At 31.9% G+C, this 24405-nt stretch overlaps 1 protein-coding gene across 2 annotated transcripts in view; it reads left to right on the plus strand.

The window, feature by feature from the left end:
• Positions 1–12578, plus strand: part of LOC100203970 (alkaline phosphatase) — a 71612-nt gene extending 59034 nt beyond the window's left edge. Inside the window, exons 6-9 of one of the 2 annotated variants that reach the window (XM_065818243.1) lie at positions 6153–6290; positions 6381–6488; positions 6664–6939; positions 12230–12578. In XM_065818243.1, the coding sequence (XP_065674315.1) occupies positions 6153–6290; positions 6381–6488; positions 6664–6939; positions 12230–12366 (659 nt within the window). In that variant the 3' untranslated portion in view covers positions 12367–12578. The remainder of the gene's footprint in view (positions 1–6152; positions 6291–6380; positions 6489–6663; positions 6940–12229) is intronic. The other variant, XM_065818244.1, reaches the window with a different exon arrangement.
• The last annotated feature ends 11827 nt before the right edge of the window (positions 12579–24405 follow it).

Raw genomic sequence — 24405 nt, forward strand, 5'->3', positions numbered from 1 at the left:
GTGTATAAATGTTCAATTTTAATTCCAAACTTTTTTAAATGTTTAGTTCCTATAACTGTGACTTCAGCGCCTGTGTCAATTTTAAATGTTATTTTTCCATATTTTACTTTTAATTGAATTTCCCAAGGTCTGTTTACACAATCTGCTCCAACTCTTCCTAAAAACAACGCACCTAGATGCTGCATAGTTGATGAATTTTTACCATCGCTCTGTTGATCAACATCTCTATCAGGAATATTTGGTTTTGCTTTTAGGCAAACTGAACTATTTGAAAAGTGATTCATAATGCTACAGTCTCTGCACTTTTTACCCCATGCTGGACATGATCCACGAATAAATGGATGCTTTTTTAAACAGAATTTACATACCAATGAATTAAATTTTAAATCTCTATTATCACTATTCTGTGTGGGTGAATTAAATTTATTTTTACTGTACAATTGTTTTCCAATACGATCTACACTTTCACTTTTATTATTTCGCAACTCAGATAAACCATCTCGTGCTTTTTCTGAAGAACGACAAATTTCTACTACATTATCTAGTGTCAAAGTCTTTTCAGAAAGTAATTTTTCACGTACTTTGTCACACCGTATTCCATATACAATTTTATCTCCTAATAAACTGCCAAAACAATCTTCAGTATTCCAAAAATTGCAATTTTTACTTAATAATTTAACTTCGGTTAAGAAATCATCAAAGCATTCACCATCTTCTTGACAACGTTTAAAATATTTATGTCTTTCTAAAGTCTCATTAATAATACCTTTAGCAAACACTTCCATTTTCTCCAATATAATAGCTGAATCTGTTTTTTCATTTTCGGTTAGGTTTAATGATTCGTAAATGTTTCTGAAGAAAACATATACTTTAACATAGCAGCTTGATACGCAAGTGGTTTTTTCTCTAAATCCGACAACAAAACATAATCCTGCCATTTATCAATCCAGGAGCAAAATGTAGCATACCTATCTACAACTAAATCTAACATTGGAGGAGAAACAATTTTATTCACACTCTTAAAATTCTAAATCTTCCGTGCCCATTGCCATTTTCTTTTTTCTCTTTGACCTTGGAGAAATATTATATCTTGGTGAATTTTTGTAGGACTGTCACAATTGCCACATCTAATAACTTATTAAACTTGTTTACAAAAATCAGTTTTCTAATCTTAACTGTTTTTTAATTCTGTTTTTTATTCTGAAACTTGTTTTCCCAATATTAACATTAGAGTTATACAATATTAAGTTTAGCAATAGGTTTTCTTTTTTATGCTGTTAAAACAAACTTCCATTTGGTTTAGCTTTAAGGCAAAAAAAGGCAACATAGGACAAGAGCAACTATGGGGCAAACAGCTTGAACAACATAATTTATCTAGAGCTGGTAATTGATGATCAATTAGCCATACATTAGTGCCATATCTTGTTTTAACAACTTTTTCTTTGATTCAGTTATCGCTAAATATTATTATTTCAAATAAAAATGCAAATTATATATTCACATAAAAGCACATTCACATTCAATCACTATTAAATTAATTCATTAAAGTTAGATGAGTTGGTTTTGATTCCAATGAGTACATAGATCCAATTAAAACAAGCACAGTTGTAAACAAAAGTAAAATGGACACTATCCAGTATGTTAATGTGTTATTTTATCTCATTTAGTAGATCACAAAAGTAGAAAAGTAAAGTTAATTGACCTGTCACTAATTGTCACTAATATTGGAATAGGTCATGAATTTTAGGAGTTATTTTTTTCGTCATTTTTTTGTCAAGTCAGGTTATCCTACTACTGGTAACATGTAACCCAGTACAATCTGCTTTATGTCCTGCTGCCTTGTAGGATACACTTTTTTAGGCAAAGACTAGGAGAAGCCAACGCTGACTTAAAACACCCTGCCTTGCGGCTCTTGGTTGAGTAAAAGCTAGAGCTGGTGTCTCTAAAATTACTCATCTTGGGCAGATGTTAAATGCATCTGGCTACTGTCTTGTAGAAGGCCTCCTAGGCAAAGACTTAATGGGTAAACAGATTCTATTTGTTGACCAGCCTTGCACCCCTTCCTCGTCCATTAGGCTGGCGCAGAAGTATTTATAATACATTGTTTCCAGTTTAGGATGTTGAAGATGTTTAAATCTTCTTGACTCAATGCATGGGTTTTGCTTGTGCCTCTGTTTTTATGACTAGGTAACTCATTATATTATCTCCTAATGAGGGTAAAGCTCTAAAACTCAGTTTTATGGTTCTGAGGCCAGCTGGTAGTCAGGTTTCCCTAACTCTGTGGTAACTCTCAGAGAGGCTGAATCTATCAACAGCTGAAAAATATCAGAGTACTAACAGTGCCATGTTGCGCATGGATGGTGTCCCTGTTTGTACTTTTGGTGTGCATTTTCAAGGCCACATTTGGAGCTCTTTGTTACGGCTTAGGGTTTGTCTATGCTTTGAGTCGAGTTCTTTAACAAATTTAAAAATGAATAAAGTACCAAAAACTATAAAACACAAAAAACCATCATCACCAAGTTCTCTAAACCTATCATTCGCTAACATTCGTAGACTTTGAAGTAACTTTTCTTCTGTCGAATCAAAACTCTTGCAAAGTTGCTCTTTGCAAGACTAATTTGAGTTCAGCTGTCTCATCTCATTTCATAAAGACTCCAATAGCCACATGCTTGGCCTGGGCATTTACATTCGTAAGAGTTCACCCATTTGTCGGGAAACTAGGTTTAAATCTACAGACTATTCTTTTATGTGCTTTTGTTTAGCACCACTTCACTTGATTGCCTTTCTCTTTGTTCTATATCGCTCTCTTTCATGTCAAGACTTCTCTTTTTTTGATGTTATTTCTGATCAAATTGACCAAGCCCTCCCCCTTTATCCATCAGCCAATATTTTTGTTGTTGGTGACTTTAATGCTCATCACACTGAGTGGCTTGGATCTAGTGTCTGAAAAAATTACGCCCAAATAGGATGCAGAATGTCAATCAAAATCATATCCTTTATGTTTATTTTGATAACTTAATGGAGATTATGGTAGCTTATTTAGAGGAGCAAGGGAAGCACTTTCTTTAACGTATATTGGTCTTAAAACCTCTTTTAAGTGACTCTGCAGACGTTAAAGCCCACAAATTTTGCCTTTCTCATTCCCTAACTCAAATAGTCAACTTTCCAACTTGCTTTCCAGACTACCTGAATCATTTAGCTTCTCTACTTGACTTATGTCTTGTTTCTAATCCTAGTCAGTGCTCATTTTCTCCATATTCACCCTTACGTGCTTCTGATCACAGTTTGATCTCTCTAAAACTATTATCTCATTCTTTTCATCATCCGAATTTCCCTATCATCGTATCTCTTACAACTACCTTAAAGCTGTTGGGACTCTTTCCGTGGCTCTTGGGTATAAATCTTTTGTCTTCCTGCTGACAAATGTGCTTCTTACATAACTTCGTGGATTCAGGCTGGCATGAAATCTTTTATTCTCTCTCAATGATTCCAGGTCAAGCCTCACATTGTGCTGCTGCAATTTCCAATTGAAACCTCCACATCTATCAGCAAAACTGTTTTCCAGAAAACAGACATCTGTTTATTACTGCTAGGAACCATTGTAAAAAGGTTTTGTCTAACGCCAAAGCCTGCTATTCTCAGGTCATGAAATCTTGTATTTCATCACAAATATTAGGCTCTCGTGACTTCTGGAGAATCTTTAATAGTATCAATAATTAAGGCAAATCTGTAATTCCACCTCTCTTGTATAGTCAGACTTTGTCACCTAACCTAAAGACAAAGCTGAATTGTTTGCTTAGAACCTTTCATCAATATTATCTCTTGATTTAACTAGTTGTGTTCTACCTGGTATAGCCAACAAATAGGTTGATCAATTGCTCGACATTTGTATCACTCTAGCTTTTGTATCTAAAGTGATTTCCTACTTAGACTCTTCTACAGCTTGTGGCTCGTACAACATACCTGTTATAGTTTTGCAGAAGTGCTCTCCGGAGCTGTCGTCTATACTTTCAAAACTATTCAACAAGTGCTTATTAGAGTTTTGTTTTCCAGTCTGCTGGAAAGCAGCATCTGTTATCCCTATTTTCGAAAATTCTGGAGAGCGATCTGATTCGTCTAACTACTGCCTTTTAGTCTTCTTTCTATAATAAGCAAGATTTTTGAATCTTTAATTAACAAACAGTTAATCTCTCATTTTGAATGTAATAACTTACTTTTTGATTATCAATATGGATTTCGATTTACTCTACAGCTGATTTATTAACCGTAATAACTAATAGGTTTTATCGTGCATTAGATAAAGGTTGAGAGTTTAAGGTTATTGCTCTTGACATTTATTCTTGGCATGCTAATCTTCTCCATAAGCTTTCTTTTTACGGTGTATCTCTGGTAACATCTTTAAGTTTATTGAATCCTTCCTTTCCAATCGTAGTATAAAAGGTGTTCTCGATGGACAGCACTCTTCTTCATATTCTGTAACTTCAGGGGTTCCTCAAGGTTCAATTTTTGGCTATACTTTTAATTTACATTAACGATCTTCCATATATTCTCACATCTAAGGTGGCATTGTTCGCTGATGATACTATCATTTATTCTTGTCATGATAAGAAGCCAACACTCTAAGGTACAGTAGCGTGCAAAAGTAACCGGACAAGAGCATAACTTGAGATAACTTTTGAATTAAAAGTCCAATTTCTTTCAAGTTTTCACTGAAATGTCAAAAAATTGATTACAAATCTAAAAACAAATAAGTTTTTATTAAATCTAAGCAATCTAATCTTAAAACTTAATTTAATTAAAATTTGTGCGTGCTAAAGTATCCGGACAGAAAAAAAACTTGAATTAGATTTTTTTTAAACATTTTTAAAATTGAAAATGCTTTATTTTAAAGTAAATTGCTTTAGTACTTCGTCGGGAAGCCCTTAGCATTGATTACTGCTTGAGAGTGACAAGGCATTGAGTCCACCAGCTTCATAATCACAACATTTTTGATTTTTCCCCATTCTTGTTTCATAGTATTCAATAAATCACGTTTACTTGTTGGTTTTCGACCTGAAATTTATCGATCAATGAGCTTGCATAGACATTCAATAGAATTAAGGTCGATTAATCGAATTTCTTTGGTTTTGAAAAAGATTTTCACAAGGGTTGAAGTGTGCTTTGGGTCATTGTCCTGCTGAAATATCCATCCTCGAGCCCTGAAAAATGTTCGACCCAAAATTCTGTCTTGGTAAATGCTGAAATTAAAGAACTTTATAATGTAAAATGTAGTGTTGACACAATCAAACGTCTTTTGAGGTTTGCAAATCTATTTAAAAGACGCCCTACAAAGAAACTTTTTATTTATGCAAAGAATTGAAAAGCATGCTTAAGATTTGCTATTGAACATTTGAATTGGGCAAGAAAACAGCGTGTGAAAGTACTTTTTAGTAATGAATTTAAGTTTATGTTATTTGGATCTGATAATATTAGATAAATCCATCAACACAAAGGCCATGAAAACGATCCTAGATACCAGCTACCAACAGTAAAGCACAGAGGTCAAAACATTATGAACTGGGCTAACTTGAATACAGATTGTATCTGTCCTATCCATTTGTTTTATGGCAAAATAGACAAAAATATGTATTTTGTACATATTTTTGTATACTTAAGAATGTTATGCTACCACATGTTAAAGACAAAATGCCTCACGGAAGGATATTTCAGCAGGACAATGACCCAAAGCACACTTCAACCCTTGTGAAAAACTTTTTCAAAACCAAAGAAATTTTAAAGAGCATCTCTTTTTTGAGTCATTTAATTAAGTCTCATCCTTTTTCTGTGACTGTTCCTAATTACTCCAAAAGTTCTTATTTGTCTAGTTTTTTTCCTTTAACATCAGTTCGCTGGAATTCGCTTCCTTCATTTTGCTTTCCTGATTTATATAATTTGCAATCTTTTAAGTTGCCTGTCTTGCTCAATAATCTTCATCTTTTCTCTTCCAGTAACTTAACTCTAATAGTGGTTGCTTGTAGCTTTGTTGGAAGCGAAGATGTTTAAAAAAAAACAAAAACATCTAGCCAATTAAATATAAAAATTTTTAAGAAAAATTTTTTTAAAAGTGTTATAAGAAGTACATGTTATATTTAAGCAAAACCTTTTTTGAGCAGGAGTTTTCAGCTACGATCATATGAACTATTCTCACTATCGATTAAATGGAACTGATGAGCCTTCATTAGTTGAAATGGTTGAGTTTGCTGTTAAAGTACTCAGTAAAAATTCAAAAGGATACTTTTTATTAGTTGAAGGTTGATATTTTAAATGGAATATTCCTGAGCTTATATTAATTTTATTTAATGAGTTATATAGTAAAATATAACTTTGTTAATTTTAAACAGGTGGTCGAATTGATCACGGGCATCATGCAAACAAAGCATTTCATGCTCTTCATGATACAGTAGAATTAAATGATGCTGTTCAAAAAGCAAAAGAGATTACTGATTCAGGTATTATATCTGAGATTTTAACCACATTAACTTTCATTATTGCATTAAATTTTTAAATATAACTTACTTTACTAGTTAATTACTTCTATTTACTTTCGTTACTATAGTTACTAACCAAGTTACTTTTTTACTAAGTTGTTTTAAAATAAGCAAACAGTTATTAATGTTTTTTTAGATGAGACTCTCCTTATAGTTACAGCCGATCATTCACATGTATTTACAATAGGAGGGTATCAAAGTCGTGGCAATCCCATTTTTGGTTTGGTCAACAATGAGAATGATGTTGCGCTCGACAAAAAACGATACTCAACTCTAGGCTATTCTAACGGACCTAGTGGTAAGATTAATGGAAAAAGAAAGAATATTACTCAAGCTGATCTTGATGATCCAGATTCTAAATATCAAAGCTTGGTACCTTTAAAAGATGAAACCCATGGGGGAGAAGATGTTGGTACGGTTTTTTTTCCTAGTTTACTTTGAAGTGATGTTTTTTAGCTATAGGCAAATTTTTATACTATCAGTGGCTTCATGTTCTTTGATTAATGTTTTTTAAAATAATTTAGTGTTTCTTTCACTTTCTAACTAAATTGTTTGTTTTTATGTTTTATTTAGTCATGAGGAAATTTATTTTCAAGAAATAACTTTTAACAAGAAATTTCTTTTCAAGAACTTTTTGATGATTTTGTGATTTTAAAAGCTGTTAATAAAATCACAGAATCAAACAAAAATAATATTTTTATGTCTCCGAAGACTTTACCCAAGGACTGTTCCGCGCACTGCTTGTAATTTTTTACACCAGAAGTAGGTATTAGTAGTTTTAGTAATAGAAGTAGTAGTTGCGGCAACAGCAGCAGCAGCAATTGTTGTAGCTTTAAAACGACTAAAATTAATTGTTTGAGTGGTAGTTATTTTTATTATCTTTTGAATGTGGTTCAGCTATTTGATTAAGGCAGAGATCACAGAAGATTCAAATATATATATATTTATATCTTTTTTAACAAGCTCGCCTACAAAAGCAGGCAGAATAAATTGGCAGATTAAAGAAACAATGAAGGGAGTTAAAGAGCAAGAAAGCAATTATTATTTGTGTTAGGAAAAGAGATAGAAGAGACTTCTTAAGATATTTTACTATTTTGAGAATAAAGAATCAGTAAAAGGATTTGACTCCTAAATGACTAGTCATGCGAGATAGAGTTTTGGTTAATGAAACAAATGATGATACTACTATGATAGTTGATGCTCACTTGTGCATCAGCTATAGTAGTATTTGATGAAAAGAAAAACAATGCAACCTTGTGATGATAGAAAAAAGCTCAAGCATGGCAGCCTAAGCAGGTCCAAAAACATTTACAATGCGTTTTTGTAACTTGCCTAATGGAAATAGGGCATCATTAGAAGAACCAGCCCAAATAGGACAAAAGTATTTTATTCTAGGACTAATATGTGATTTATAGAGATAGAGAATGGAATCAGGAATAAAGAAAAATGTAATATCGAACAAAATAGAGGCAAATTTAGCATATGCTAACTTCATAATGGATTGTATATAATTGGTTTACAGAGGTCTGTAGTGAATGATAATCTGAGAAGAGGTGAAATAGATGACTCTTAAAAGTGTTGCCATTTTTCGATATAGGAATATTGAATATAAACATTTATTATTATCGATATAGGAATATTGAATATAAACATTTATTATTGTCGATATAGAAATATTGAATATAAACATTTATTATTATTATATATAGGAATATTGAATATAAACATTATATATTATCGATATAGAAATATTGAATATAAACATTGAATATTATCGATATAGGAATATTGAATATAAACATTGAATCTTATCGACACAGGAATATTGAATATAAACATTTATTATTATCGATATAGGAATATTGAATATAAACATTGAATATTATCGATATAGAAATAGGGAATATAAACATTGAATATTATCGATATAGAAATATTGAATATAATCATTGAATATTATCGATAAAGGAATATTGAATATAAACATTGAATATTATCGATATAGGAATATTGAATATTAACAAAATAGTGATAATTATTAGCAGTAAAAGAGTTTGGTTTGACATAAAATTCATCAGCCAATAAGCCCGACTCTGCCACCGTGTGTTAATTAAGTCTTCAAAGAACTTGTACTAAGAAAACTGGATGATAGTTAGATAGTTAGCAATATACAGAGTTCTTAAAAGTTAGAATCACAGAAAACACTTTTCAGCGTAAGGAAAATAAGTTTCAGATTAGCACTAAATTAAATACTGGAATAGTTTAAAAAGTAATGGAAAAAAATCTGAAAAACCCTTTTATTTGTGACAGGAATGTTTTTTGCACCACAAGCTGATTAAATAGAGTTTTAAAGAAATGGCTTTAGCAACTGAAGCAGCAGTAATGCGGATGTTTATCAATGGATTGGCTTGTTTTTTTGGGATGGTAAGAAAAATGTGGCCAATCGATTTAAAAGATGAGTTGGAGGCAAAATTATTTTCAAACTTCTGCCTTATCTTTGGGAGAGGTGACAAGATCAGTTTCATGGGTTCTTGTGAAAAAGATAAATATAATTATGATTAAAAATAGCAGTCTCATAAGATCTAAAAAATCATGGAGTTGAAGCTTAATTCAATTGGAATAGAGGCTGGATTTAAAACCGAAAAGGAATAAAAGCTTCTTACCTGAATCTAGAAGATAGTATTGACGTAATAGTAAAATGTACGAAGATAGAATGAATCTGATGTAAAAGAAATACGAGATTAACGTTTTAGTGAGATCATAACATGATCTGAACCACGTAAAGGAGAGCAAGATGAAGCTGAACACAAGTTAGAGCGAGAGAAGAAATGCAAATCATGAAGTAAAGGTAAGTGGTTAAAATTAGTGATCGACCGGAACTTATATTTTGCCGGAACCGGAACCGAACCGAAAATTTATCATTCATAACCGAAACTGGAACAGAAAATAAAGTAAAAAAATATTAAATTAATAAAAATAACTAATAACTGACTCCAACATCTGGAAGATTTTCTCGACAAAAAAGAAGTTTTTCCAAATTTTCTGGATGGATTCTGTTTCTTTCGTTTGAGAGAATATCTCCAGCTGTAGAAAACAGTCTTTTAACATCTGTAGATGTCGAAGGTGGTGTGAGTTACTTTTTTGCCTCCTTAGTCAACGCTAACTTGATTATGGAGTTTGGATTTTTTTCATAGCTTTTCCAAAACTCAAGGCATTGAGAAGCCATTGGACTATCCAACAAATCATTCAACGCTTCTTTTATCATTTTGGAAGATGAACGTGCATTTGGTCCTATTTGAGTTTGAGATTGCGCAATAATTTTTGACATATGAACAAACGATGCGTTTTTTTTTATTGTCGCTAGATAGAATTTGAGTTGCAGGAGCCAATTCATCTAGAGGTTCAAAATTATCCATTAAAGACATGACAACGTGTTTAGCATTTTGCAAAGCACCCTGAGATCTAAAAAAATACTATTTGTATCTTGGATCGAGTAGAGTAGCAACTGAATAATATTCTGTTTTTCTCAATTGCTGAAAAACGTTTTTCCATTGCATTTTTTATAGGAATTTTTAACTCCTGAACACTGATATCGCTAAAGGTTGTTTCCAAAGCTTTAGTTATTGTTGTCACCGTTGGAATACAGGAACTGATGCAAGAGTCAACACGACTCCAATTTTGGACAGAAAATTGAATTCCCACTGAAGGAAATTTGATTAAAGTGGCAACAATGGCTGGCTTTAGGTCTAAAGTTCGCTCAAGCATATAATAGATAGAGTTCCATCTTGTGGCAACATTCATTTGGATTTATTGCTGTCTGTAAAGTTGAGTGTAGAAAGCAGTAGAATGAGTGTGCAAGAACAGAGTTTTCGACTCTTTGCAATTAGTCCGTCTATGATTGGATGCGAAAATAGTTCTTTTTTGATGACAAGTTGAAGGGAGTGGTTAAGACATCCAGCTGACACATAATTACAACTTGGTTCATTAAAGGCTGCCTTTTCATTCTCTTCAACTTCAATTTTTGAAGAAATTTCCCACTCCTCTGCTGTTGTTTCGATCTTGTTGAAAATGTTTTTTGTGGTATGCCATTCATCATATTGAGAACTAGAGATGCAGAATTTGACACGGTTCTAATCTTTGGAAATAAAGTGAACCATCGTCCCCAGGTAGCCATAATAAAATGATGACCATGCATCAAGACAGACTGACACACTTTCAGCTTCTGATTGAACCAACTTTGCAAAATCTTATTTCCGTTGATTCTCAAGATTATCAATTAATTTAAATAATTTTTTTTAAAATTATTTTATCAAAACGATATTTCTTAATAAAGCTTTAAGATCCATTTTCGATAGCATTTTGAACCGAAATTCCGGCCGAAACAGGAACCGAAATTCGGTTGATCGCTAGTTAGGGTTATCTGGAAAATGAGTCACTTAGTTTACCATCTCAGTAAAAGATTGAGAAAGATAAAAAAATTTGATACAATAAAGAACTAAAAATAAGTTGAATGAAGAAGAGCTAAAAATAGTCTGAGAATTTAAACCTATTTTTGCAACAAAAAAGTGAGTTAATAGGTGTCCAGGCCAATCATTTGACTATTGGAGTCTTACGAATGGAAGGATAATAGCCATCAGCACTTAGTTGAGCCGCAAGAAGAGCAGCCGTAGCGCAGTGGTTAGCTCGCTTTCCTTAGAAGTTAGTTTTTCCTTTAGAAGTTAGAGATCTGTGGTTCAACGCCACCTCTGGAGAAGTTTCATAACACCGGTAAGGAAGGAAGCATAAACTTCTTTTCAAATGCTTTTCTGCGGTGCTCTGTGATAAGACGTTCTTGAGGCACCTAAAACGAAGAAATTACAAAAAAAAAGATTTGAAAATAAAACAGCCGAGTTTAAATTAGTCCTATAAAGAGTACGTAGGTCTGATGAATTTCGCAAGAGGCGGTATTTAACAGGTTTGAAAGGTTACTGCAAAGACCACGAGTGTTTTTGATGTTGATGAAAGGATAGATTTAAACAATTTGGTGATAATGATGGATTTTTATTTATTTTTAGGTATTTTATTTATGTTTTTAATAATTGACATGACACCCAAAAAAATTCGCTTTGCAGTTGCCTCATTACGCTAATCAACTCCAGGTTTTAACAAGGGGCTCCTTATGTGGCCTCAACATTCCACACCAAAAGCACAAACATGGACACTTTCAATACGCAACATAGCACTATTAATACTCCATGATTTTACAATTGTTGGTAGAATCAGTCTCTGAAAGCTACCTCAGAGTTCGGGAAACTTTACTACAAGGCAGCTTTAGAACCTTTAGACTGAGATTTAAAGCTGAACCCTATTCAAAGGATAACAGGAAAAAGGTTGCAAGGGTAGTTGTTAAAGACTTCCTGTTTATCCTATAAGTCTTTGACAAGTAGAGTTTCTACAGGTGAGTACAGTTAACTTTTACCCAGTATGAGTATTTTTAGTTAAAACGCTATCTCTAGCTTACACTCAACCAAGAGCCCCAAGGTAGGTAGTATTTCAAGTCAGAGTTAACTTCTCCTAGCCTTTGCCTGTAAAAGTAAATCTTACAATGCAGCAGAACACGTGAGAGTTTGTACTGAATTACATGTTACTAGTGTGATCATGATGATACTGACCTTTTTAAAGGTTGTGTTACATTTTCTTTTCAAATAATTTTTTCTTTTCAGGTATATACGCTCATGGACCTCAGGCGCATTTAGTTTCGGGAGTTGTTGAGCAAAACTATATATTTCACGTTATGGACTATGCGCTTTGTTTGACTGAAGAAAAGAAGTACATATGTAAACAAGAAGGGTTGATTTAGGGTTGATTTAAGTCTGAAGTTTTTTTTTTATAGCCTTATTATTTTTACGTTTATAATTCAAATAAGGCAAAGTTTTTGTAAAAAATTTTTGTTTATACTTTTGTTTATGTTTTTTAAGGGGCATCTTATTTTTTAAACTTTTTTGCCAATTTTTTTTTACTACTGAAATTGAAAAAAATTAATAAAACTAATAAAACTGATAACAAACAAAACTTTTTTTAAATGTTAACTGTAATTTTTGATTCTAATGTCAATGATTCTATCGATCTAATGGAATCTATGAGATTCCAAATCGTCAGTATTGTCTTCATCATCAGACTTGATAATAAATTGGTCTTACCATCTACAATGCACATTGATTTACCACATACCAATTTCGTAACAACATTAATTACACTGCACAACAGTGATTTTGTATCGGAACCAAAATTAGTTTTTTCTAGTGCATTTCCATCTGCTGAATTCGAAAATGACATTAAAAATTACATATTAGCTCTAGTTTAAGAATCAAGAGCAAAAGTTTCTCTCAAGGCAAGGGTTGAATTAAGTGATCGCGAAATGAAAAATCCGGAAAAATATCTGGTCTTCAAAATTTTAGTTTATGCAAAACCGTGCACTTCGTTTTTAAGGGGCGAAATCAACTTAAATTTGTTAGCGAAAATGTTATAAAGTATAAAATAACAAACTTACGACTACAAAAGTAATAACACTCTAGTAACTAACTTCATATAAAAGTAATAACACTATATAAGTGTAACACTTTTACAACGCACTTATAACTTTTATAATTCATTCTTAGTTCAAACAACATAAGTAATCCCAAATTTTAATTGAAGTAGAAAAGCATCTAGAAAAATAGAGTGGATATTTAAATATTATTTATGACGTATTAAAAAACTTAAACAACTTCATAAAAACGTACTTTATAAAAAGTTAAGCATTACGAAAAAAGCCTCTAATGGTCCGTAAAAGCGCGCGTTAATTTTAAAATCAACCAAAAAAAACTTTTTATTGGTTGATTTTTAAATTAGCGCGCGTTTTTATGGACTGTTCGTAACGTTTCAAAATGCAAACCCTTTTATAAAGAATGTTTTTATAAAGTTGTTTAAGTGTATTGTAGAAGTTCCTGAAGTTTTTAATAATATTTGATTATCCACTTCATTTTTTCAGATGTTTTTTTACTTTGATTAAAGTTTGGAATTACTAATGTTGTTTGAACAGTGAATGAACTTTAAAAGTTATAAGTGCTTTATAAAAATAATAATACTATTATAATTTATTACTTATATAATGCAGTTAGTGACTGGATTGTTATTACATTTGTAATCGTAAGTTTATTGTTTTGTTTTGTTTTTTATAACTTTTTAGCTAACATATAATAATTCGCTTCTTAAAAACAAAGAAAAACGGCTTTGCATAAACTAAAGTTTTAAAGACCAGATATTTTTCCAGATTTTGTAAATCGCGATAGCTTATTCAACCTTTGCAAGGGTAGAAATTTTCTTTTTTTAAAAAAAAAATTTTTTTGTTTTTGTCTATCCAAAATGTTTTGTTCATGTTTAAAACTTGTGATACTAGTTATGTGTGTTTGCTAAAGTTTCTGGTCTAATCTATTCTTAGTTTTTGTTTTTTATTTACTAGTGTAAAATTTTACAAATCAACATGCCAAGGAAATGTGTAAATTTAGTGGACAATTTTTGTTTCATTTGTGGTGAAATAACATTTTCCTCACAGAAAAGAACTATGACACCTTTTCTGCAGACTGCTTACCAGCATTACTTCGATATGAAGGTAGGGGACCAGGATAAATCATGGGCTCCACATATATGCTGTAGCTCTTGTCCGGTTACACTACGAGAATGGTTGAAAAATAAAAAAGATCTTTGGCTTTAGCTGTTCCTATGGTATGGAGAGAGCCTAAAAAGCATACAGATGACTGCTATTTCTGTTTGACCCCACCCATTAAAGCAGGTTTGTCAATGAAAAAAGTAGGAACAGTTAAATATCTGAATCTTCCATCTGCCATTCGACCTATTCCACATTCAGATAGTTTACCAGTTCCTACTCCACCACAAAGTTGTGAGTTAGAAGCAGAAAATGAAGTAGAAATAGAAGAAAACAAGCCTTCCACATCAAATGATCCTGATTTTGTGTTAACAGATGTTGTGCCACACAGATTGAGTCAAGCAGAATTAAGTGATCTTGTTCGAGATCTGGACTTGTCACAGGAAAAGGCAGAACTTCTAGGGTCAAGACTAAAGCAGTGGAATCTTCTCCAACTTGATGTCAAGGTTTCACATTACAGAAAACGGCAGCAAAATCTGCTTTCTTTTTTTGAGAAAAAAAAAAAATCTTGTTTGCATTGATGTTTTTGGATTAATGCATTGTCTTAATTTGAACTATGATCCAATTGAATGGAGATTATTCATAGACTCATCTAAGCTAAGCTTGAAAGCTGTATTACTGCACAATGGAAACCGTCTTACTTCTGTTCCTATTGGCCATGCAGTTCACATGAAAGAGACTTATATAAACATGAAAGTTCTCCTCAACTCAATTAATTACAATAAACACAAATGGAAAATTGTGGTGATCTAAAAGTCATTGCTATACTTTTAGGAATGCAATTAGGGTATACTAAATACTGCTGCTTTTTGTGTATGTGGGACAGTAGAGACAGAAGTTCACATTATATAAAAGAAGACTGGTCTGCAAGAAATCTTAACACAGAAGAAAAAAATGTTATTGCTGAACCAATTGTGGATCCAAAAGATGTACTTCTTCCACCATTACATATTGAGTTGGGTTTGATGAAAAATTTCGTCAAAGGTATGAACAAAGAAGGACAGGCTAGATATAGCTTTAGATATTTAAGAAATAAGTTTCCAAAAATAAGTGATGCAAAAGTTAAAGAGGATATTTTTGTTGGACCACAAATACGTCATCTTATGAAGGATCCTGCATTTGACGAAGTTTTGAAGGGGCCCGAAAAGGAAACTTGGGAAGCTCTTAAAGGAGTGATTTGTGGATTTTTAGGCAGCAAACGAGATTATAACTACATTCAATTGGTAACAGTATTTCTGCAAAAATACCATCAACTTGGATGCAACATGTCCCTCAAGATTCATTTCCTCCACTCACATCTAGACTTCTTTCCCCCCAATTGTGGAGCTGTTAGTGATGAACATGGGGAAAGGTTTCACCAAGTTATTTCTGTAATGGAAAAAAGATATCAGGGTCGTTGGAATGAGGCCATGCTTGCAGATTACTGTTGGTTTTTGTGTAGGGATGCTCCATAACTAGTCTACAAAAGGAAACCCTAATAACTTGATGATCATGATTTCTTTTTTTAAAACTATTAGAATATATTTGCAATTAAAAAAACCAAATGTACTTTAAATGTTATTAGAATATGTAAATTATATGTCATATTTCTCTGTTGCAAATTAGCTGAAATAAAAATTTATTGCTATTGTTTATCTTTGTTGAGAATTGTATATCTCAAAAACTAGAGCTAATAAAAAATTTTCGTTGTTATTTTCTTTTTTCTCAGCCCAAAATTAGTATAATTTGAATAAAATTGCTAAATATACAAAAAAAAAAAATTTTTTGTTGCCCAGTGTTACAGGGCATTGTTTTAGCTTTGTTGTGTTGCAAATGGTTTTGTCAGAAATGCATCTTTTCTTGCATTTAAAGATCAACTCAGTTGCTTCTTTTTTTTTCTTTCTTTGTCTTCATTCCCTTTTTTTCCTTCCTTTGAGTTGTTAATAGACAATACGAGTTCATCTCGACCTTCAATGAAACCATACTTACGCTTGTAGTTGCATATTTTGGATTGACAATAGACCTGATGTTTCATTAAGAATACTGCTTTTTCATGTAAGTCTGTATTCATGTTCTGTAGTACTAAATATATATTACTAGTATATTACTAAATACATATTACTGTGGTACTAAATATATATTACGTAACTGATAAAATATCTGTAACATCAGGTAAAGCAGTTGATAAACACATTATTGCATGTGGTTGAGATTTTATTTCATAAAATCTTTTTGAACGTTATCTACTAACATTGTAGGCTGTTAAAATTTATCATTTTGCAACGTTTAAACTTTCCTTAGTAATACCGGCTTTATTACCAGCGTTTCGTATCATTCTGGCGTGATCCACTTGTATCGCATACTTTCATGAGACAACATAAAAGCTTGTTTAATTATCGTTTGATGTTAATTCAACAAGTTTTTTATTTTTTCATTTGCATGTGTTAATGAAGCACCGTGTTGAGTTGATCCGAGTAGTTGCGTTACTCCAGAAGTGTCTTGAGATAAAAGCCATAAAAGATATTTTATCAAACATCAAATTTTAGTAATGCACAGTGATAATAGATAAAACTATCAATCTTACAACGTAAAATTTATTATACAAAGTATTTTTTTAGAGGTTGAAATGGTGGGCTAAAGTAAGACTTTAGAACTTGACTTTGCATTGCATCAAATAAAGCAATGTTTAAGTACAAAGGACAAAAAGTTTATAAAAATTATATAAGGCTAAGTGACAAAGTTTATCTACAAAGTAAACAAATTTATTTATTTAAGTTTTGTTTCGTTCTTGATTATCTCTGACTGAGGAAAAGAGAGTTGCTCTGCTGGCAGTGACCATTTCCGGTTAAATCCCGTTTTTTGATAAGAGTAGTTTTTGCTGCATTTTTTCTTATTTTATTCAACTGCATAAAAAAGTATTTAGTAATTAATTACAATTATGTTAGTTGCAATAACTACATAAAATACAATAATTAAATTAAATGCAAAATGGTTCAAATTTACAAACAAACCTGTCTAGGATATAACTCTCAATTGCATTGAAAAGTACATAACAATCCTCTACTCCAATGTGGACCAAATTTAATAGCAAAATAAAAGTTTAAAGATAAATACTCCAGAGAGTCGAATGGTGTTCTATTAGTTATGACAGGAAAGTAAAACATGTTCTTCAGGTTTCTCTTTAACACAAAACTTTTAATGGCCTAATATTTGTGAAAATTTTTCTTTTCAAAACATGTCAACCGTGTACTCAAAAGATGTAGAGCTATATACTGATTTGAAAAATTTTATTTATTTTTATTAAAAATTAAAACTTTTTTTTTTCAGCTAAAAACCCCTGTTTTCTTCAAAATTTGCGAAAAAGCATCTCTTTTAGGTACACAATTTTTAACATAAAATTACACAATTTTTATAAAATAAAAGTACACAATTTTTATAAAATAAAAGTACACAATTTTTAACATAAAACATAAAAAGAATAACAGTAAGCTTATTTTTTTTACTGAAAGACAACGATTCGAAACACAGGCAAGCCTAGTTTAAAAAATTTTTAAAAATCGCTTTAAAAAAATTTTAAAACTAGGGTTTTGTCGCCCCTGACTCAACAAAACTAATAGTTTTTTCTGATTATTGGCATTTGTTTTATCAATATCTAGCTGTTGCAAATTCTTTTTTATATTATATAATTGCGTTTTATTATCTAAATGATTTTCCATCTCAAAACCTTCAACAGTAAAAGTTATATTATAAGTATTAGTAGTAATCATCTGGGTCTTCTCGTATCATCTCGGAAGTTTGGTTTGATACGGTACAAAACGATAATTTTCGTTTTATGCCGTACAAAACAAAACAAAGTTGTATAAAAATTGTTTCGTTTCGTACCGGTTTTATTAAAATAATATTTTTTATCGTTTCGTCTCGTTTCGTCTAGTACTGTTTCGAGACGCTGATGCTTAATTAGTAGTTATAGAATTGGTCCTTTGGCAAGCAATGCCAATATTGTTGGTCTCAAATGTATTCATTATACTGCTATATGTATCTACATTATTTTTTATTTTTTATGCTAATATTTTTATTCATAACATAAAAGAAAGTATCCACTCAACTAGTTTTTGCCTAGAGCAACACATACTTTACATCGCTTGATTTTTTTTGAACCATCTGAATACTTTTTTGAGTATTGCAACTAATCCCATACTTATGTTTGGCCAAAGTATGTGAATATATCACCAACGTAATCTGTTTTCTCGGATGCAAATACAACGTTGATCCAATGTTAGTTTTATCGTATTTATATTATTAAAAACCTTATTAACGACGTGATTAAAAGTAGTTAGAAAAATTATGTTGGTCCAACGTATGAAAAAACATCGCAAGAATTGGTTGTTTTTTCTGATCTAAACCCAACGTTGATCCATTGTATAGGAATCAACGTTGGTCCAACGTATATGGATCAATGTTGGCCAAATGTCTATAACCGCACATTGATATATACGGATAAATGTTGATCTAAAGTTTATAATCCAATGTTAATCCAATGTGTATAGTTTAAGGTTAGAATATATACATTGGATCAAAGTTGATTCATATACATTGGAATAACGTTGAATTATACACAGTGGATCAACGTTTTTGCATCGAGAAAAGGTAGATATACAAATATATATTTGTATAACTTATTAGAATTATTGTTAAATCAAATATTTCAGTTGATTATGGAAAGATATTTTGCTTATATATTTTACTCTTTCTTATAGAATGAAATATCAAGCCACAAGCAAAATAAACATGAGTAGTGGGTCTTCAATTAGGTATATCAGTATGATAAGAATAGACAAACGTCTCCTGCAATGTTTATCCATCAAGATGTTTAAAATATGTAGTACAAGTACATAAAAGTAAAGTATATAAAAAACAAATCTAAACTTTTTTCAGTACTTGTGTTAATTTTTTAAGTTTACCTTGTTGTGGTGTACTTTTTCTCATTGGAAGTGTTATTGAAAATTTTGAACTATTTTGGTTATACTTGGTTTGATGGTTAAAAGTTATGCTGGCGCACTATCTTCTTCTGTCTCTTCTAACACTCAAGCCAAGACTCAATTTTTAAATCCAATTTATCTAGTGACAACGCAAATGTGTTGGTATGTAGATACGGCGACCTAAATTTCAGTGTAAACGATTTTTAACTTGCCTTATCTGGAAAAAATCTTTTAGCAAATGTCTGGGGAGTAACGAGGCATTACTTAAATTAACTCTTCGAGTTTGCAGTAATAAATCAACTTGTTTCTCCGCGCAGCGGCTTTGTAGTTCAAGGTTCGTGTTTCGAAGTTATAGAGTTGAGAGAGGGTTATAACCACTATTAATTAGCCTCCTCGTCTGTAGTGACCTTCTCGGCCTTGAGGAGGTGAATAACAAAAAAAAAAAAAAAAATATAAATAATTCGGCAGTCGAAATTGAAATTAAAGGCTGCATACAACATTTTCAACAAAAGTTTGTCCATAAAGTGCACGGTGCAAAATATCCCAATTGGTATTTTACAAAATGGTTATCAAAGTCCATTCAGCATGCTTGGAAAACACCTTGCGACCGGCAGAGGTAAATTCCACTCATTCTATCTGCAAAAAGTTAAAGTGCAGTGAGAAGATATTTATACAGGAAATGTTATTATCAAAATAAAAAATTGGAAAAACTCAAAATCATCTTTCTCGCTACCAAAACGTTGATGGGTTAACTCTTAGATATAAACATGGTGGTCAACCGGAAAATAATACTCAAAAAGCTGACCCAATCAGTTCACCCTCTTTGTTTTATATATATATATATATATATATATATATATATATATATATATATATATATATATATATATATATATATATATATATATATATATATATATATATATATATATATATATATATATACAGTATGAGACAAAACGAGTGCAACCAAATAATGCTAATTTAGTTACTTTATATAAAAGTGCTGCATTTTTTCAATTTAGAGAAATAACTATGTAACTGTTTAGAGACAAAGTTCTTCAAGTTTTATTCAACACAAAGATTCATTATTTGTACACGAAAATTAATAAATTAATTAAAAGTATTAAAAAAAGTTCATTTCCTTCTGGACAAAACAAGTGCAACTCGACAAAATGTTGACCAAGCTGTATTTCGCTATCAATATTTCATGGCGAATCCTTTGTTGTCGATCACTGCCTTGCATCTTTGAGGCATAGATTCGATCAGGTGATCAATGAAACTTTGTGGAATTGCTGCCCAGGCCTTTTGGATTTGTTCAAACAAATGATCCTTATTAAGAACACCTTCACGATTAATTTTGCAGTTGACGATCTCCCACAGGTTTTCGATAGGGTTGAGATTCGGAGATTGAGCCGGCCAATCCGACACCGGCGGCCAATCCATTACCACACTGCAAAAGTAGTCAAGCAGTGTGTTTCGGATCGTAGTCTTACTGAAAAACCTATTTTATTGGCATATTCCAATCAGCATGAGGTAACATATTTTTATACATGAAACGGTCCATTATTCCATCGTTTCGATGTATTGGACCTAGACCGTTAGCAGAAAAACACCCCCAGACCATTACATTGCTTCCACCATGCTTCACGGTTTTATGGCAGTAACGTAAATCGAGGCGTTTTCTGGCCGGTCGACGTACACGGCAAATGCCATCGCTCCCAATGATGTTGAACTTCGACTCATCACTGAACAGGACAGTTCACCATTTCTGCACATTCCAGTCAATATGAGATGTAGCAAACAGGAGTCTTTTCTTGTGGTTTTTTAGTGAAATCAGCGGTTTCTTTGCAGGGCGTCGAGAAAATAATCCGGCTTCAACAGCACGTCGTCTGATTGTTCGGTCTGATACAGGCAGCTCTAATTGCTTGTGTATCTCGACTGATAATATTCAGGGATTCTTCTTGACGGATCTGACGATCATAGAATCCACTCTAGAAGTGGTGGAACGCGGTCTTCCACCTTTGTTATCTGCTGCCAACATTCCCGTAGAACGATATTTGGAACATAGTCTTGATACGGTCCATTTTTTCACGCGATATTTATCACAAATGCTTTTTTGCGACATTCCACTTACGTAATCGCCAATAACTTTCTTTCTTAGTTCCAATCCAAGACTTTCGGGAGCCAATATTGCACTTGAAGTCACAAAAATAATAAAAATAAATAATCACGCTTCTCAATGTTACATTTACCTTATGATGATACAATAATGCTCTGTGGAACACAACGTCTTGGTTGGATGTGGACTGTATTGATGTAATGAAACACTTGTTGTATTTCACTTTTTGTATTGACGTTATTCGATAAAACACTTTGATAAAACTTACTGATTGACTTCCATATACTGACTGAATTACATGTCGATTTACATGTCTCTTATATAGTAAAATGAACCTGTGTGAACCTGTTCTGAAAGAATATAGATGCTTCTTTTCGATGCTTCTGGAAGCTTCTGGATGCGTCTGGATGCTTCTGAATGTTTCTTGATATTTCTGGATGCTACTGGATGCTTCCAGATGCTTCTTCTGGATGCTACTGAATGCTTCCAGATGCTTCTTCTGAAAACTTCTGGATACTTCCTTTAATTATTAAAAAACTTCCATGACGTTGACACGGACCAGACTTAAGAAAATGAAACAAAACAAAAAAGTTGCACTTGTTTTGTCCGCTGCAAAATGGCACTTGTCAACGAAATTCTGCCTGTGCGCTGTCACCTGTGAGTTGATTGCTCATGTCATGGCATGCTATGACTCCAGACTCCTGAACTGTTTGCTGTGGTAGTATAGTTCGTTTCGTTTTTAAGACATGTAAAATTAGGAACACTTTTTAGCATTGTTCGATGTTGGTTGCAAATGTTTTGTCCAATACTGTATATATATATATAGTAAAGATGACACATATTATATATGTGTCATCTTTATTATATTCAGTACTTTCTACTGTCATATTGAGATTGAAATTATCTTGACTTAAAAGCATTAAATCTGAATCAGGCAATGAAAGTATCTTTTTATCCTCTGATTGTGTACATTATTTTATCTTGTAAGTTAAAATTATGTTCAAAGCTTTAAACTTAACTTTGTCTTAAATATTTAAAAAGTTTTTTCTTTTGATTCCCCGCCTAACCGGCGCGGAACTAAAAGAAGCCCTTTTTAAATTTGGAAACGGAAAATCTCCGAGCTATGACGGGCTTCCAGCTGAGTTTTAAAAAACTTTTTGGCATATTTTAGAAAAAGATTTTGAAGAACTTGCTTTTGAAATACTTTTTGTAGAGAAGCAAACCAGCCACTTTATGAAAAAATCAGTAATTTCACTAATTCCAAAACATGGAGATCTTACTGAATGCTCAGAGAAAATTTTGTTATCGTTACAAATAACAAATGCAAAACTTGTGATAAAATTGAGGACAATCTTCATATCTTTGCCTACTGTCCTCCTTCTGTTGAAGTATGGGAGTATTTTATACATGTATATAACTCCTTGACATCCCAAAATTTTTTACCGATAAATTCCATTTTCTCGATTAAAACAGCAAATTTATCGGAGAAAAGCCCTACCTCACAGCTGCTGTTGACAGTCACTCAAACCATAATGAGTGAAATATTGAACAGCAGTTGCCATCATATGTTTAAGAATTCGAAAAGTGACCCAATGGGAGTGATCAGGATAATTACCTGAAACATCAGGTATATTATTACTTTAAAATATATTGATCATGTCCGTAGAAATACGACGGACATTTTATGTCAATTTTTTTGAATTAAAAACTTTTTTTGTCAAATAGATATTGGGAACTTGAGACTAACAAATGAGCTAAACTAATACACTGGCTCATAGCAAGAACTAAATGTTTAGTTAAGTGTTCCTGTTCCCTGCAAATATATTTTCCTTTTTACAACAAAAATATTGCTATATATGATTAGATGTTTGTGTAAAAGTCCTGTATTTTTTTATTTTACTAAATAAATTTTTTTTTTACTGAACATATTTATTTAATCTTAATCACCTTCTTCTATTCCTCTCTTATTCCCGATTTCTTTCCACACAACGGCTCAAAAATAAAAAAACCAAAAACACAAAAAAATTTAAAAATACAAAAAAATTAAAAATACAAAAACTAAAAATAAAAAAATGTATAAAATAAAATATATATATAAAGTTGCAAAAATATTTTAAAAATATAGGTATATATATTGTAAAATTTTTTTGAAAAGATCGGTGTTAAATTTATGTGAAGAAGCTTTCTTTATATTGTAAACGCGTTTAAATAAATAGTATTTAATGTGTTTATATACAGCGGTGGCCAAAAATTAAAGACCACTCTTTTTTTTTTCAAAATTTATTTTTAGCCTTAGTATAATTTTATTTTGGAAAAAGGTATCAAAAAAAGGAAAACATTTTAAGAAAGAATTTTTTTTGTATTTTTTTATTTATTATAAAAGAATTTATAATTTTTTTACAAAATAATGTTAAAAAATTAAAAAACTGACTAGTAAAAAATATAAATGGGAAAAAAATTGGACAAAATTTTAAGACCAGTTTCAAAAATATTTCAAAAAGCAATAATTAAATAATTTAGAAACGTGTTTTTCCTCCATTTGTTTTCAAGCACTCTTGTACTCGTTCTGGCATTGAATTCATTAAAGTTTTGATTTCTTCATCAGGCACATTTTTCAAATGATGAAAGATAGAAGATTTCAAATCTTCCAAATTGTAAAGTTGTTCTTTACCAAGCTTGTGATCAAGCCACGACCACAAATTCTCTATTGGATTCAAGTCTGGACTATTGGCAGGCCATGGAAGCACTTGAATTTTATTAGAATTGAACCAATCTCTAACAACATGCGCTTTATGACACGGCGCATTATCTTGCTGGAAAATAAATCCATCTTGCAACTGCCATAAATCAATGCTAGGAAAAAGCAAGTTTTCCAAAATTTCGATGTACCTGTCTTTGTTGAGTCTACCATCGAATGAATGAAAAACGCCAAACTCCACAGGCACTCATACAGGCCCAAATGCCTATTGAACCACTGCCTTGTTTTGTTCGTTTCAAAATTCATGATTCATCGAACCGTTCGCTTGGAAGTCTACGCAACATTACGCGACCTTTTCTGTTGTCTACCTCAACGTTCATTTCATCACTAAAGACCACACGGCTCCACTGATCTGT

This window comes from Hydra vulgaris, chromosome 14, assembly GCF_038396675.1.
Source record: "Hydra vulgaris chromosome 14, alternate assembly HydraT2T_AEP".
Taxonomy (NCBI): domain Eukaryota; kingdom Metazoa; phylum Cnidaria; class Hydrozoa; order Anthoathecata; family Hydridae; genus Hydra; species Hydra vulgaris.